This window comes from Rattus norvegicus, chromosome 2 (assembly GCF_021556685.1).
Source record: "Rattus norvegicus strain SHRSP/BbbUtx chromosome 2, alternate assembly SHRSP_T2T, whole genome shotgun sequence".
NCBI classification, from domain to species: Eukaryota; Metazoa; Chordata; class Mammalia; order Rodentia; family Muridae; genus Rattus; species Rattus norvegicus.
Window position 1 is genome coordinate 206424801 of NC_141535.1, and position 12848 is coordinate 206437648.

The 12848-nt window shown below is 41.5% G+C and overlaps 1 protein-coding gene across 14 annotated transcripts in view; it reads right to left on the reverse strand.

Moving 5' to 3' along the window:
* The window catches only part of Cdc14a (cell division cycle 14A), a 166642-nt gene that overhangs the window by 25928 nt on the left and 127866 nt on the right, over nt 1-12848 (reverse strand). For all 14 annotated transcript variants that reach the window (XM_087624813.1, XM_087624815.1, NM_001134856.1 and 11 more), the window contains 2 exon segments: nt 1762-1874; nt 506-553 (listed from right to left, as the gene is read on the reverse strand). In XM_087624813.1, the coding sequence (XP_087480939.1) occupies nt 506-553; nt 1762-1874 (161 nt within the window).

Sequence of the window (12848 nt, forward strand, 5' to 3'; positions counted from 1 at the left end):
ACATGGCAGCTCACAACTGTTTGTAACTCCAGGTCTAAGAGATCCAATGCCTTCAACAAGCACCAGGCACATACACAACGTGTACACATACGCATGCAGGCGAAACATCCTCACACATAAATAAAATAAAAATAAATAAATCATCTTAAAGTTTAAGCCAGGAGGTTTTTAATTGGCATTTGGGAGGCAGGTGCAGGCTGATCTCTGTGAGTTCAAGGCCAGCCTGATCTACATAGTGAGTTCCAGGATAGCAAGAGCTACGTAGAAAAAGGTCCTGGGGTGGGGGATGGGGATCTTTTAACCATCAGGAAGAAAGAGGACTTGAAATGCTGTAAGCTAGGAAGGGGTTCTCAGTGATAGTTACAAAGCCCGGGTTTATCCCAGCTACCAAAATCAGTGAATGAACAGAGGAAGCTGGTAGTTATATTTATTTTCATGGAGTCTGATTCTTGGTAGACATGTCTAAAAAGTCATATATATTGACAGCGGCTAATGTGGACAATACCTGAAAGTCTGGGCCACTGCCCTTTGGTGTCCTTTCATATCATCTGACCTGCGAAAACAGAAGAAGACAAGAGCTCAGGTATCACCAGGTCCCCACAGTTAAACGAAGACCACATGTGGCATTTGCAAAGATGAGAAAGACCTTGCCAGGTGGATATGGGTGCTCGCCTACTTTACAGACCGTATCCCAACACCAGCAGGCAGCCTTGTGCTTCACCATGAATGTTACTTATAGCATCTCACTTTTACACAAAAAGACAGCTCAGTACAGAAGGGTTTGCTGATAATGCCATGACGGTATTGTGGAAACTGATTTGGAACATCAGAGGATTCAAAAGAAAATTCACATCTAAACATGGCTTCTGAGATTTGTACAGGAAAGATTGGTTCCTTTGCATATGCATTTGCTAAGTTATACTTTCTTTCAATACCATGGCTCTCAACCTTCCTAATGCTGTGACCCGTTAACACAGTTCTTTATGTTATGGTAGCTCCCCCTCCCCCAATCATACAATTATTTTTGTTGCCTCTCTAGTACTATAATTTTGTCACTGTTGTGAATCATATGCAGGTTATCTGATATGGGACCCCTGTGAGAGCGTCACCCAAGGGGTCATGGCGGACAGGTTGAGAACCACTGTCACGATTTAACCTTCCACCCTTATAAGATTGTTTTTGTTTTCAACCCTATGTGAACAATCACAGGGTTTCAACTCCAGTAGTCAGATGTCCACTCCCAGCACTGATTTTGTTGAGTAATTTTCAAACTTCAAATGCAAGATGACTTAAAATTTCTCAGACACATGGAGGAATCACTTATGCAATCCTCAAAAATCAAAGATGAGGTCAGGTAGTGGAATACACCAAAACTTGGCCCAAATCTTTCTTTTCCTCACACTCTGGCTTCCATACAAACCCTGGCACACCTGTGAGGACCGGCCAGAGCACCAGAAACCCTCTTGTACAACACCAGATAGAATTTAGAACAGAGAACCAGAAATAACTGCTCAGCAGCAGCTCGAGGCAGAATTCCAGAGACGGAGATGTAACAACTGCTTTCCTAAGTATCTAAAGTGTAGCTACTTTGACAGCCATGAAGCACAAAACACGTAACAGCTGGGAGTGGGGGCAAAAGAGCCATGTATCAGAAAACACAGGTAAACTCGGCATTTGTAGAATAATACTCTGTAAGTGAAGAAGAAACACGTTACCTACAAATAGCACTCTACGAACTGAAAGGTTCAACCGTGACCTTACCTAAATGCACAGGATGGCGAGGAGCGGGGCTGCCTCTGGCTTTTTAAGGCACGTAGTTTGTCTCCCTGCGTTACGTTGTTTTTAATTTCCATATCTTCGTCTTCAAAATTATTCTGGAAAACAGGCATGTTCCATAGAAAGGTCATTACAAATAGGTTAGCTTTATACCGATTTCTTAATAGACCATAGGTAATCTACAGTTACAGATCAGAGCAAATGATCTTACTTACAAAACAGGAAATGATCTTACTGCAGATTGTTATAATCTGTTAAAATTGTTATAAATTCAGCAGTAAACACACACTCAGCACTTAAATATATCAGTCAAATTCCAAATCAAAGAAGTGTGGGGCTGGGTACGGGAGTGTCTGGAATATGTCTATGACAATGGGTCAGAACCAGAGACTGTCATGTGGACACATTAGGCTTTGGAAAGCAGCCTGGCTCAATCCTGACTCTAAACACATCACAGAAGTTTCTAGGAGCCACTACTGCAAATTCTATAACCTACTTAAGAGCGTGCACTGTAAGACAACTGGGGACATCCACTCAGTCACGCTCTGCGATAGTTAACCCTCCAGGAAGCAAGCAAGCCCTCGCGGCAGCTCAACAGCCAAGAGCACTCCCAGAGAAGCATGTTTCCTTCTGAAGTTCCACAGCCTGGAAAGTAGGAGTGGCCAGCTAGCGTTTCCCCAATGAAAGCTCAAGAGGAAGGGCCTCTCTCGTGAACTCAAAACAAGAGGTCCTGTGAGAAGATGGAAGGGACAGGACCTGACACAACCAGGAGGTCAGCAAGAAAGGCCTTTGCTTTGTTTTTCCCTCATTATTTTAAAGAATAATTTTTGGTCTTTAGAAATTTAACAGTGAAACTGACAATATAGTCTGCTCACAGGTCTGGGGAAAAGTAAGAAATGTGATTTTTTTTCTCATGCTCTATTTTCACATTTTAAGCTATGGTTACATGATGCCTGAAAACTAATTTTAAAAATTATATAGCTAGCCCAGACCCGGTGAGAGAGAGACCCAACCGCCTGGTCAGGTGGGCACTCCTGAGGCTGCAGAGCGGAAGAGACCACCAACACTGCTCACCCCTGCCCACATCCCTGGCCCAAGAGGAAACTGTATAAGGCCTCTGGACTCCCGTGGGGGAGGGCCCAGGAGCGGCAGGACACCTGCCTGAGACACCTCCGGAACCTGAAAGAAACAGACCAGATAAACAGTTCTCTGCACCCAAATCCCGTGGGAGGGAGAGCTAAACCTTCAGAGAGGCAGACAAGCCTGGGAAACCAGAAGAGACTGCTCCCTGCACACACATCTCGGACGCCAGAGGAAAAAGCCAAAGATCATCTGGAACCCTGGTGCACTGAAGCTCCCGGAAGGGGCGGCACAGGTCTTCCTGATTGCTGCCGCTGCAGAGAGCCCCTGGGCAGCACCCCACGAGTGAACTTGAGCCTCAGGACCACAGGTAAGACCAAATTTTCTGCTGCAAGAAAGCTGCCTGGTGAACTCAAGACACAGGCCCACAGGAACAGCTGAAGACCTGTAGAGAGGAAAAACTACACGCCCGAAAGCAGAACACTCTGTCCCCATAACTGACTGAAAGAGAGGAAAACAGGTCTACAGCACTCCTGACACACAGGCTTATAGGACAGTCTAGCCACTGTCAGAAATAGCAGAACAAAGTAACACTAGAGATAATCTGATGGCGAGAGGCAAGCGCAGGAACCCAAGCAACAGAAACCAAGACTACATGCCATCATCGGAGCCCAATTCTCCCACCAAAACAAACATGGAATATCCAAACACACCAGAAAAGCAAGATCTAGTTTCAAAATCATATTTGATCATGATGCTGGAGGACTTCAAGAAAGACATGAACACACTTAGGGAAACACACGAAAACATTAATAAACAAGTAGAAGCCTACAGAGAGGAATCGCAAAAATCCCTGAAAGAATTCCAGGAAAACACAATCAAACAGTTGAAGGAATTAAAAATGGAAATAGAAGCAATCAAGAAAGAACACATGGAAACAACCCTGGATATAGAAAACCAAAAGAAGAGACAAGGAGCTGTAGATACAAGCTTCACCAACAGAATACAAGAGATGGAAGAGAGAATCCCAGGAGCAGAAGATTCCATAGAAATCATTGACTCAACTGTCAAAGATAATGTAAACTGGAAAAAGCTACTGGTCCAAAACATACAGGAAATCCAGGACTCAATGAGAAGATCAAACCTAAGGATAATAGGTATAGAAGAGAGTGAAGACTCCCAGCTCAAAGGACCAGTAAATATCTTCAACAAAATCATAGAAGAAAACTTCCCTAACCTAAAAAAAGAGATACCCATAGACATACAAGAAGCCTACAGAACTCCAAATAGATTGGACCAGAAAAGAAACACCTCCCGTCACATAATTGTCAAAACACCAAACGCACAAAATAAAGAAAGAATATTAAAAGCAGTAAGGGAAAAAGGTCAAGTAACATATAAAGGCAGACCTATCAGAATCACACCAGACTTCTCGCCAGAAACTATGAAGGCCAGAAGATCCTGGACTGATGTCATACAGACCCTAAGAGAACACAAATGCCAGCCCAGGTTACTGTATCCAGCAAAACTCTCAATTAACATTGATGGAGAAACCAAGATATTCCATGACAAAACCAAATTTACACAATATCTTTCTACAAATCCAGCACTACAAAGGATAATAAATGGTAAAGCCCAACATAAGGAGGCAAGCTATACCCTAGAAGAAGCAAGAAACTAATCGTCTTGGCAACAAAACAAAGAGAATGAAAGCACACAAACATAACCTCACATCCAAATATGAATATTAAGGGAAACAATAATCACTATTCCTTAATATCTCTCAATATCAATGGCCTCAACTCCCCAATAAAAAGACATAGATTAACAAACTGGATACGCAACGAGGACCCTGCATTCTGCTGCCTACAGGAAACACACCTCAGAGACAAAGACAGACACTACCTCAGAGTGAAAGGCTGGAAAACAACTTTCCAAGCAAATGGTCAGAGGAAGCAAGCTGGAGTAGCCATTCTAATATCAAATAAAATCAATTTCCAACTAAAAGTCATCAAAAAAGATAAGGAAGGACACTTCATATTCATCAAAGGAAAAATCCACCAAGATGAACTCTCAATCCTAAATACCTATGCCCCAAATACAAGGGCACCTACATACGTAAAAGAAACCTTACTAAAGCTCAAAACACACATTGGACCTCACACAATAATACTGGGAGATTTCAACACCCCACTCTCATCAATGGACAGATCATGGAAACAGAAATTAAACAGTGATGTCGACAGACTAAGAGAAGTCATGAGCCAAATGGACTTAACGGATATTTATAGAACATTCTATCCTAAAGCAAAAGGATATACCTTCTTCTCAGCTCCTCATGGTACTTTCTCCAAAATTGACCATATAATTGGTCAAAAAACGGGCCTCAACAGGTACAGAAAGATAGAAATAATCCCATGCGTGCTATCGGACCACCACGGCCTAAAACTGGTCTTCAATAACAATAAGGGAAGAATGCCCACATATACGTGGAAATTGAACAATGCTCTACTCAATGATAACCTGGTCAAGGAAGAAATAAAGAAAGAAATTAAAAACTTTTTAGAATTTAATGAAAATGAAGATACAACATACTCAAACTTATGGGACACAATGAAAGCTGTGCTAAGAGGAAAACTCATAGCGCTGAGTGCCTGCAGAAAGAAACAGGAAAGAGCATATGTCAGCAGCTTGACAGCACACCTAAAAGCTCTAGAACAAAAAGAAGCAAATACACCCAGGAGGAGTAGAAGGCAGGAAATAATCAAACTCAGAGCTGAAATCAACCAAGTAGAAACAAAAAGGACCATAGAAAGAATCAACAGAACCAAAAGTTGGTTCTTTGAGAAAATCAACAAGATAGATAAACCCTTAGCCAGACTAACGAGAGGACACAGAGAGTGCGTCCAAATTAACAAAATCAGAAATGAAAAGGGAGACATAACTACAGATTCAGAGGAAATTCAAAAAATCATCAGATCTTACTATAAAAACCTATATTCAACAAAATTTGAAAATCTTCAGGAAATGGACAATTTCCTAGACAGATACCAGGTATCGAAGTTAAATCAGGAACAGATAAACCAGTTAAACAACCCCATAACTCCTAAGGAAATAGAAGCAGTCATTAAAGGTCTCCAACCAAAAAGAGCCCAGGTCCAGACTGGTTTAGTGCAGAATTCTATCAAACCTTCATAGAAGACCTCATACCAATATTATCCAAACTATTCCACAAAATTGAAACAGATGGAGCCCTACCGAATACCTTCTACGAAGCCACAATTACTCTTATACCTAAACCACACAAAGACACAACAAAGAAAGAGAACTTCAGACCAATTTCCCTTATGAATATCGACGCAAAAATACTCAATAAAATTCTGGCAAACCGAATTCAAGAGCACATCAAAACAATCATCCACCATGATCAAGTAGGCTTCATCCCAGGCATGCAGGGATGGTTTAATATACGGAAAACCATCAACGTGATCCATTATATAAACAAACTGAAAGAACAGAACCACATGATCATTTCATTAGATGCTGAGAAAGCATTTGACAAAATTCAACACCCCTTCATGATAAAAGTCCTGGAAAGAATAGGAATTCAAGGCCCATACCTAAACATAGTAAAAGCCATATACAGCAAACCAGTTGCTAACATTAAACTAAATGGAGGGAAACTTGAAGCAATCCCACTAAAATCAGGGACTAGACAAGGCTGCCCACTCTCTCCCTACTTATTCAATATAGTTCTTGAAGTTCTAGCCAGAGCAATCAGACAACAAAAGGAGATCAAAGGGATACAGATCGGAAAAGAAGAGGTCAAAATATCACTATTTGCAGATGACATGATAGTATATTTAAGTGATCCCAAAAGTTCCACCAGAGAACTACTAAAGCTGATAAACAACTTCTGCAAAGTGGCTGGGTATAAAATTAACTCAAATAAATCAGTTGCCTTCCTCTATACAAAAGAGAAACAAGCCGAGAAAGAAATTAGGGAAACGACACCCTTCATAATAGACCCAAATAATATAAAGTACCTCGGTGTGACTTTAACCAAGCAAGTAAAAGATCTGTACAATAAGAACTTCAAGACACTGAGGAAAGAAATTGAAGAAGACCTCAGAAGATGGAAAGATCTCCCATGCTCATGGATTGGCAGGATTAATATAGTAAAAATGGCCATTTTACCAAAAGCAATCTACAGATTCAATGCAATCCCCATCAAAATACCAATCCAATTCTTCAAAGAGTTAGACAGAACAATTTGCAAATTCATCTGGAATAACAAAAAACCCAGGATAGCTAAAGCTATCCTCAACAATAAAAGGACTTCAGGGGGAATCACTATCCCTGAACTCAAGCAGTATTACAGAGCAATAGTGATAAAAACTGCATGGTATTGGTACAGAGACAGACAGATAGACCAATGGAATAGAATTGAAGACCCAGAAATGAACCCACACACCTATGGTCACTTGATTTTTGACAAAGGAGCCAAAACCATCCAATGGAAAAAAGATAGCATTTTCAGCAAATGGTGCTGGTTCAACTGGAGGGCAACATGTAGAAGAATGCAGATCGATCCATGCTTATCACCCTGTACAAAGCTTAAGTCCAACTGGATCAAGGACCTCCACATCAAACCAGACACACTCAAACTAATAGAAGAAAAACTAGGGAAGCATCTGGAACACATGGGCACTGGAAAAAATTTCCTGAACAAAACACCAATGGCTTATGCTCTAAGATCAAGAATCGACAAATGGGATCTCATAAAACTGCAAAGCTTCTGTAAGGCAAAGGACACTGTGGTTAGGACAAAACGGCAACCAACAGATTGGGAAAAGATCTTTACCAATCCTACAACAGATAGAGGCCTTATATCCAAAATATACAACGAACTCAAGAAGTTAGACCGCAGGGAAACAAATAACCCTATTAAAAAATGGGGTTCAGAGCTAAGCAAAGAATTCACAGCTGAGGAATGCCGAATGGCTGAGAAACACCTAAAGAAATGTTCAACATCTTTAGTCATAAGGGAAATGCAAATCAAAACAACCCTGAGATTTCACCTCACACCAGTGCGATTGGCCAAGATCAAAAACTCAGGTGACAGCAGATGCTGGCGAGGATGTGGAGAAAGAGGAACACTCCTCCATTGTTGGTGGGATTGCAGACTGGTACAACCATTCTGGAAATCAGTCTGGAGGTTCCTCAGAAAATTGGACATTGAACTGCCTGAGGATCCAGCTATACCTCTCTTGGGCATATACCCAAAAGATGCCTCAACATATAAAAGAGACACGTGCTCCACTATGTTCATCGCAGCCTTATTTATAATAGCCAGAAAATGGAAAGAACCCAGATGCCCTTCAACAGAGGAATGGATACAGAAAATGTGGTACATCTACACAATGGAATATTACTCAGCTATCAAAAACAACGAGTTTATGAAATTCGTAGGCAAATGGTTGGAACTGGAAAATATCATCCTGAGTGAGCTAACCCAATCACAGAAAGACATACATGGTATGCACTCATTGATAAGTGGCTATTAGCCCAAATGCTTGAATTACCCTAGATCCCTAGAACAAATGAAACTCAAGACGGATGATCAAAATGTGAATGCTTCACTCCTTCTTTAAATGAGGAAAAAGAATACCCTTGGCAGGGAAGGGAGAGGCAAAGATTAAAACAGAGACTGAAGGAACACCCATTCAGAGCCTGCCCCACATGTGGCCCATACATATACAGCCACCCAATTAGACAAGATGGATGAAGCAAAGAAGTGCAGACCGACAGGAGCCGGATGTAGATCGCTCCTGAGAGACACAGCCAGAATACAGCAAATACAGAGGCGAATGCCAGCAGCAAACCACTGAACTGAGAATAGGTCCCCTATTGAAGGAATCAGAGAAAGAACTGGAAGAGCTTGAAGGGGCTCGAGACCCCAAAAGTACAACAATGCCAAGCAACCAGAGCTTCCAGGGACTAAGCCACTACCTAAAGACTATACATGGACTGACCCTGGACTCTGACCCCATAGGTAGCAATGAATATCCTAGTAAGAGCACCAGTGGAAGGGGAAGCCCTGGGTCCTGCTAAGACTGAACCCCCAGTGAACTAGTCTATGGGGGGAGGGCGGCAATGGGGGGAGGGTTGGGAGGGGAACACCCATAAGGAAGGGGAGGGGGGAGGGGGATGTTTGCCCGGAAACCGGGAAAGGGAATAACACTCGAAATGTATATAAGAAATACTCAAGTTAATAAAAAAAAATTATATAGCTAAATTAACAGACTATTTAAAATAATAATAATAATAATAATAATAATAATAATAATAATAATATATGGGGTTTTTCTTCTTCACTAAGTTACAAATTTTAAAGAGTCATAGTTTTGTTGTTGCCGTTCTTTGGTTTTGCCTTTTGCTTTTTTGAGACATGGTCTCATTATTAGCTCAGGCTAGCCTTGGATTTATGATGCTCCCACCTTAGCCTCCTGGGCTGGGATTACAGACCTGAGCTTCCATGACCAGCAGGTTAAAGATTTTTTTTACTTATGACAGGTCTCAAAAACAAATAATAATCCTATAATGTACTGTCCCACGCCTAACGATCTGCATTTACTATATTGATTTTACTTTCTTCCTATATCAAAGTCTCACTCTCAGACACTGAGCCCACCAACCAAGCAGCATACACTGGATCGTACGAGGCCCCTAAGACAGACAGCAGAGGACTGCCAGGTTTGGCCTCAGTGAGAGAAGACGCACCTAACACTAGAGAGATTTGAGGCCCCAGGGAGTGGGGAGGCCTGGAGGGGTGGGGGTTAGGGTGGAGACACCCTCTGGAGACAGGGGGAGGGAGGAAGAATGGGATGAGGAACTGTCGAGGATCGATGGGGGTGGTGGCAGGGAGGTAATGACTGGACTGTAAAAAAATATTAAAGATAATTTAAAAATGAATAAATTAATCTTTAAAAAGAAGAAAGAGAAGGAAACAATACATACATAGTCCCTGCTCACACTCCCTGGAGAAGAGAAGAGTGCTTTTCTTTAAGAGAAGAGGAGGAAGAACGGTGTTGCAGTCAGAAAATCTGGACGGGTGGAGCCATCTAAGCCCTTTGGCATTGGAGGCCAAGCTACAGGATTTGGAATTTGCCCTGCTGGGTTTCGATCACACTTTGATCCAATATTCTCTCACTATGCCCCATTCCTCCCTTTCAGAATAATGATATATTTCTGTGCCATAGTATGTTAGAAGTATATTGGGTTTTGTGGCTTGTTTGTTTGTTTTGATTTTACAAGGGCTTATATTTAAGAGATTGTTTTGAGTCTCAGAAAAGGCTGTGGATTTTAGACAGTGAGGGGACTGTGAAAGACTATGGGGACTTTTGAAATTGCACTAAATGCAAACCCATGGTAGCCAGAGAGTGGAATCTGGTGATTGGAATGAGAATGGCCTCCATAGGCTCATATAATTAAGTATTTGGTCACCAGTGAGTGGAACTGTTTTGGAAAGATTTAGAGGCATGACCTTACTGGAATAGGTTTACCACTAGGGGTGGGTTTTGAAGTTTCAAAAGCCAATGTTTCCCACTAGGGGTGGGTTTTGAAGTTTCAAAAGCCAATGTTTCCCAGTCAGCACATTCTCATATACTCTCTCTCTCTCTCTCTCTCTCTCTCTCTCTCTCTCTCTCTCTCTCTCTCTCTCTCTCTCTCTGCCTCATGGCTGTTGTCTTAAATGTATAAGCTCTCAGGCATGCTCCAGAGCGATGCCTGCCTGCCTGATGGCATGTTCCTCATCAAAATGGTCATGGAGTCACCCTCTGAAACTGTAAGCATCGACAGATTCTTCCTTCTACAAGCTGCACTGGGTTATGGTGCTTTGTCATGGCAACAGAAAATCAACTGAGGCAGACAGATAGATAGACACATAGATGATTTAGATAGATGATAGATAGATAGATAGATAGATAGATAGATAGATAGATAGATGAAAGATAAACATGATAGATAAATAGATGATAGGCACATAGATGATTTAGATAGATGATAGATGATAGATGAGAGATAAACAGATGATAGATAGATGATAGCCACATAGATGATTTAGATAGATAGATACATAGATAGATAGATAGATAGATAGATAGATAGATAGATAGATAGATAGATGATAGACACATAGATGATTTAGATAGATAGATGATTTAGATATATGTATAGATGATAGATAACAGACAATAGAGTATATATATAGTATGCTTATCATATGTTTGTCTTAAGAAATAAAACACAAATGTTAAATCATTTTCCTATCAAAAGTCAGCAACAACCACACGACTGGCACCACTCTCCAGGATTTTTACTGTACTATGCATGTTCCCCTCTCTCCTGTCACCCTGACTTTCTCCTGACCTTCTCCTCCTTACAGAAACAGGTTGTATTACACTCGGCTTTGAGAGTTATTTCTTCATTAAGAATACATATTTACTGTGCTGTTTCAAATGAAGATGACAAATGAAAAAGAGCCCCGCCTTGTCATTTTATAGCTCCATAAAATCCTGTTGTCTAGACATGCCAAATTGTTTATTTAATGAGCACTTTTAGGTCAGACTGTTCTCTGCCTTTCAACGCTGTACACGGCTTTAACAAACGTCATTCTAGATGCAAGTGTTTGTCTAACCCTGCCCTAGTACTGTGAAAGGAAAGTTCATGAAGCAGATTTGCTAAGCTCACTTTAAAGCTCTCTCTCCTTCTAACCAGTCACCCTCCAGAGTATACATACACCCTCTTGAACCTCTCCTAGCAAAGCTTAAGAGTACGTCTTTAAAATTCGACAGATGATTTGAATGTCATCCTAATCTGCAAATTCCCATTTCATTTCTAGGAATGCAGACTTGTTCTGTAGACCTGTAAGAACCAGGAGGTCCTCATATTTTATTTGTATACATTGCATTAGGAGTTCTGTATATTCTTAGAAATGTATTTGAATATACTGCAAACATGTCCTTCCAGCTATTCTGTGGTTAGAAAATGAATTGAGGACAGAAAGGACCAAGAATGAGGTGAGAGTTAAGAGGCTTCTGTAATAGTCTGATGAGAGAAGATGGTTTAGAGGCGGGTGCAGCAAAGTCAGGAAGGAGGAGGCAACTCGATAAAAGATCTAGATATGCAAGTAGGTCCAAAGAAACCTAGCAAAAGAGAAACCATGTTATTGTTTATTTATGTACATATTTTAGGGTATTTGAAGGACTAAGGAGTATAAAGGTATAACTGCTTGTTTGTGTTTGGTTTTATTTTTGAAGGCAGTCGAGTATGAGAAGTGAATGGTTAACAAATTCAAACAATTTATAGAAAAGGTGGATGGGGCACTAGTGCCAAAGTTCTTCTCAGTATTCCGATGTTGAACCTGTCCAATATGGAAGTTAGGGGTAGACAAAGATATCTTTACAATAAGTTCCTGAGATCAGAAGCTTCTAGATTTCAGAGGCTGGAGCTGTACCTCAGTGGTAGAGCCTGGGAGATGGTTTAGGATACGCAAGGCTCTGGGTTTCATCCCAGCACCACCAAAAAGAAAGAAAGGCAGGAGGAAGAGGAGAAACGGGAAGGAAGAGGAAGGGACAAGAGAAGGAAGGTGACTTAGTTTGGGTTTGTGTGAGCTCACTTCGTTGGCCTGGATTGCTTCCCCATCGCCAACCTCCTGGCCCTTTATTCCAGTCTTCTGTGGCCCCAGCACACCTTCCAAACTAAAGCTAGAAGAGGCACCCCACACCGTGAATTTCTGTGCTGCCACTGTCCTCCTGAAAGCCTCTGGTGGCTCCTGGTGGCATTCCCATGGGAACAGACACACCTCCCCATCCTGAGGGTGGGAGCAAGGTACTTAAAGCCTTGGAGATGGAAGATGTGATTCTCAAAGACGCAGCACCACGGTCCTCTCTGCTCAGTCACCAATTCACACAGAGTTGGCTGAACATGAG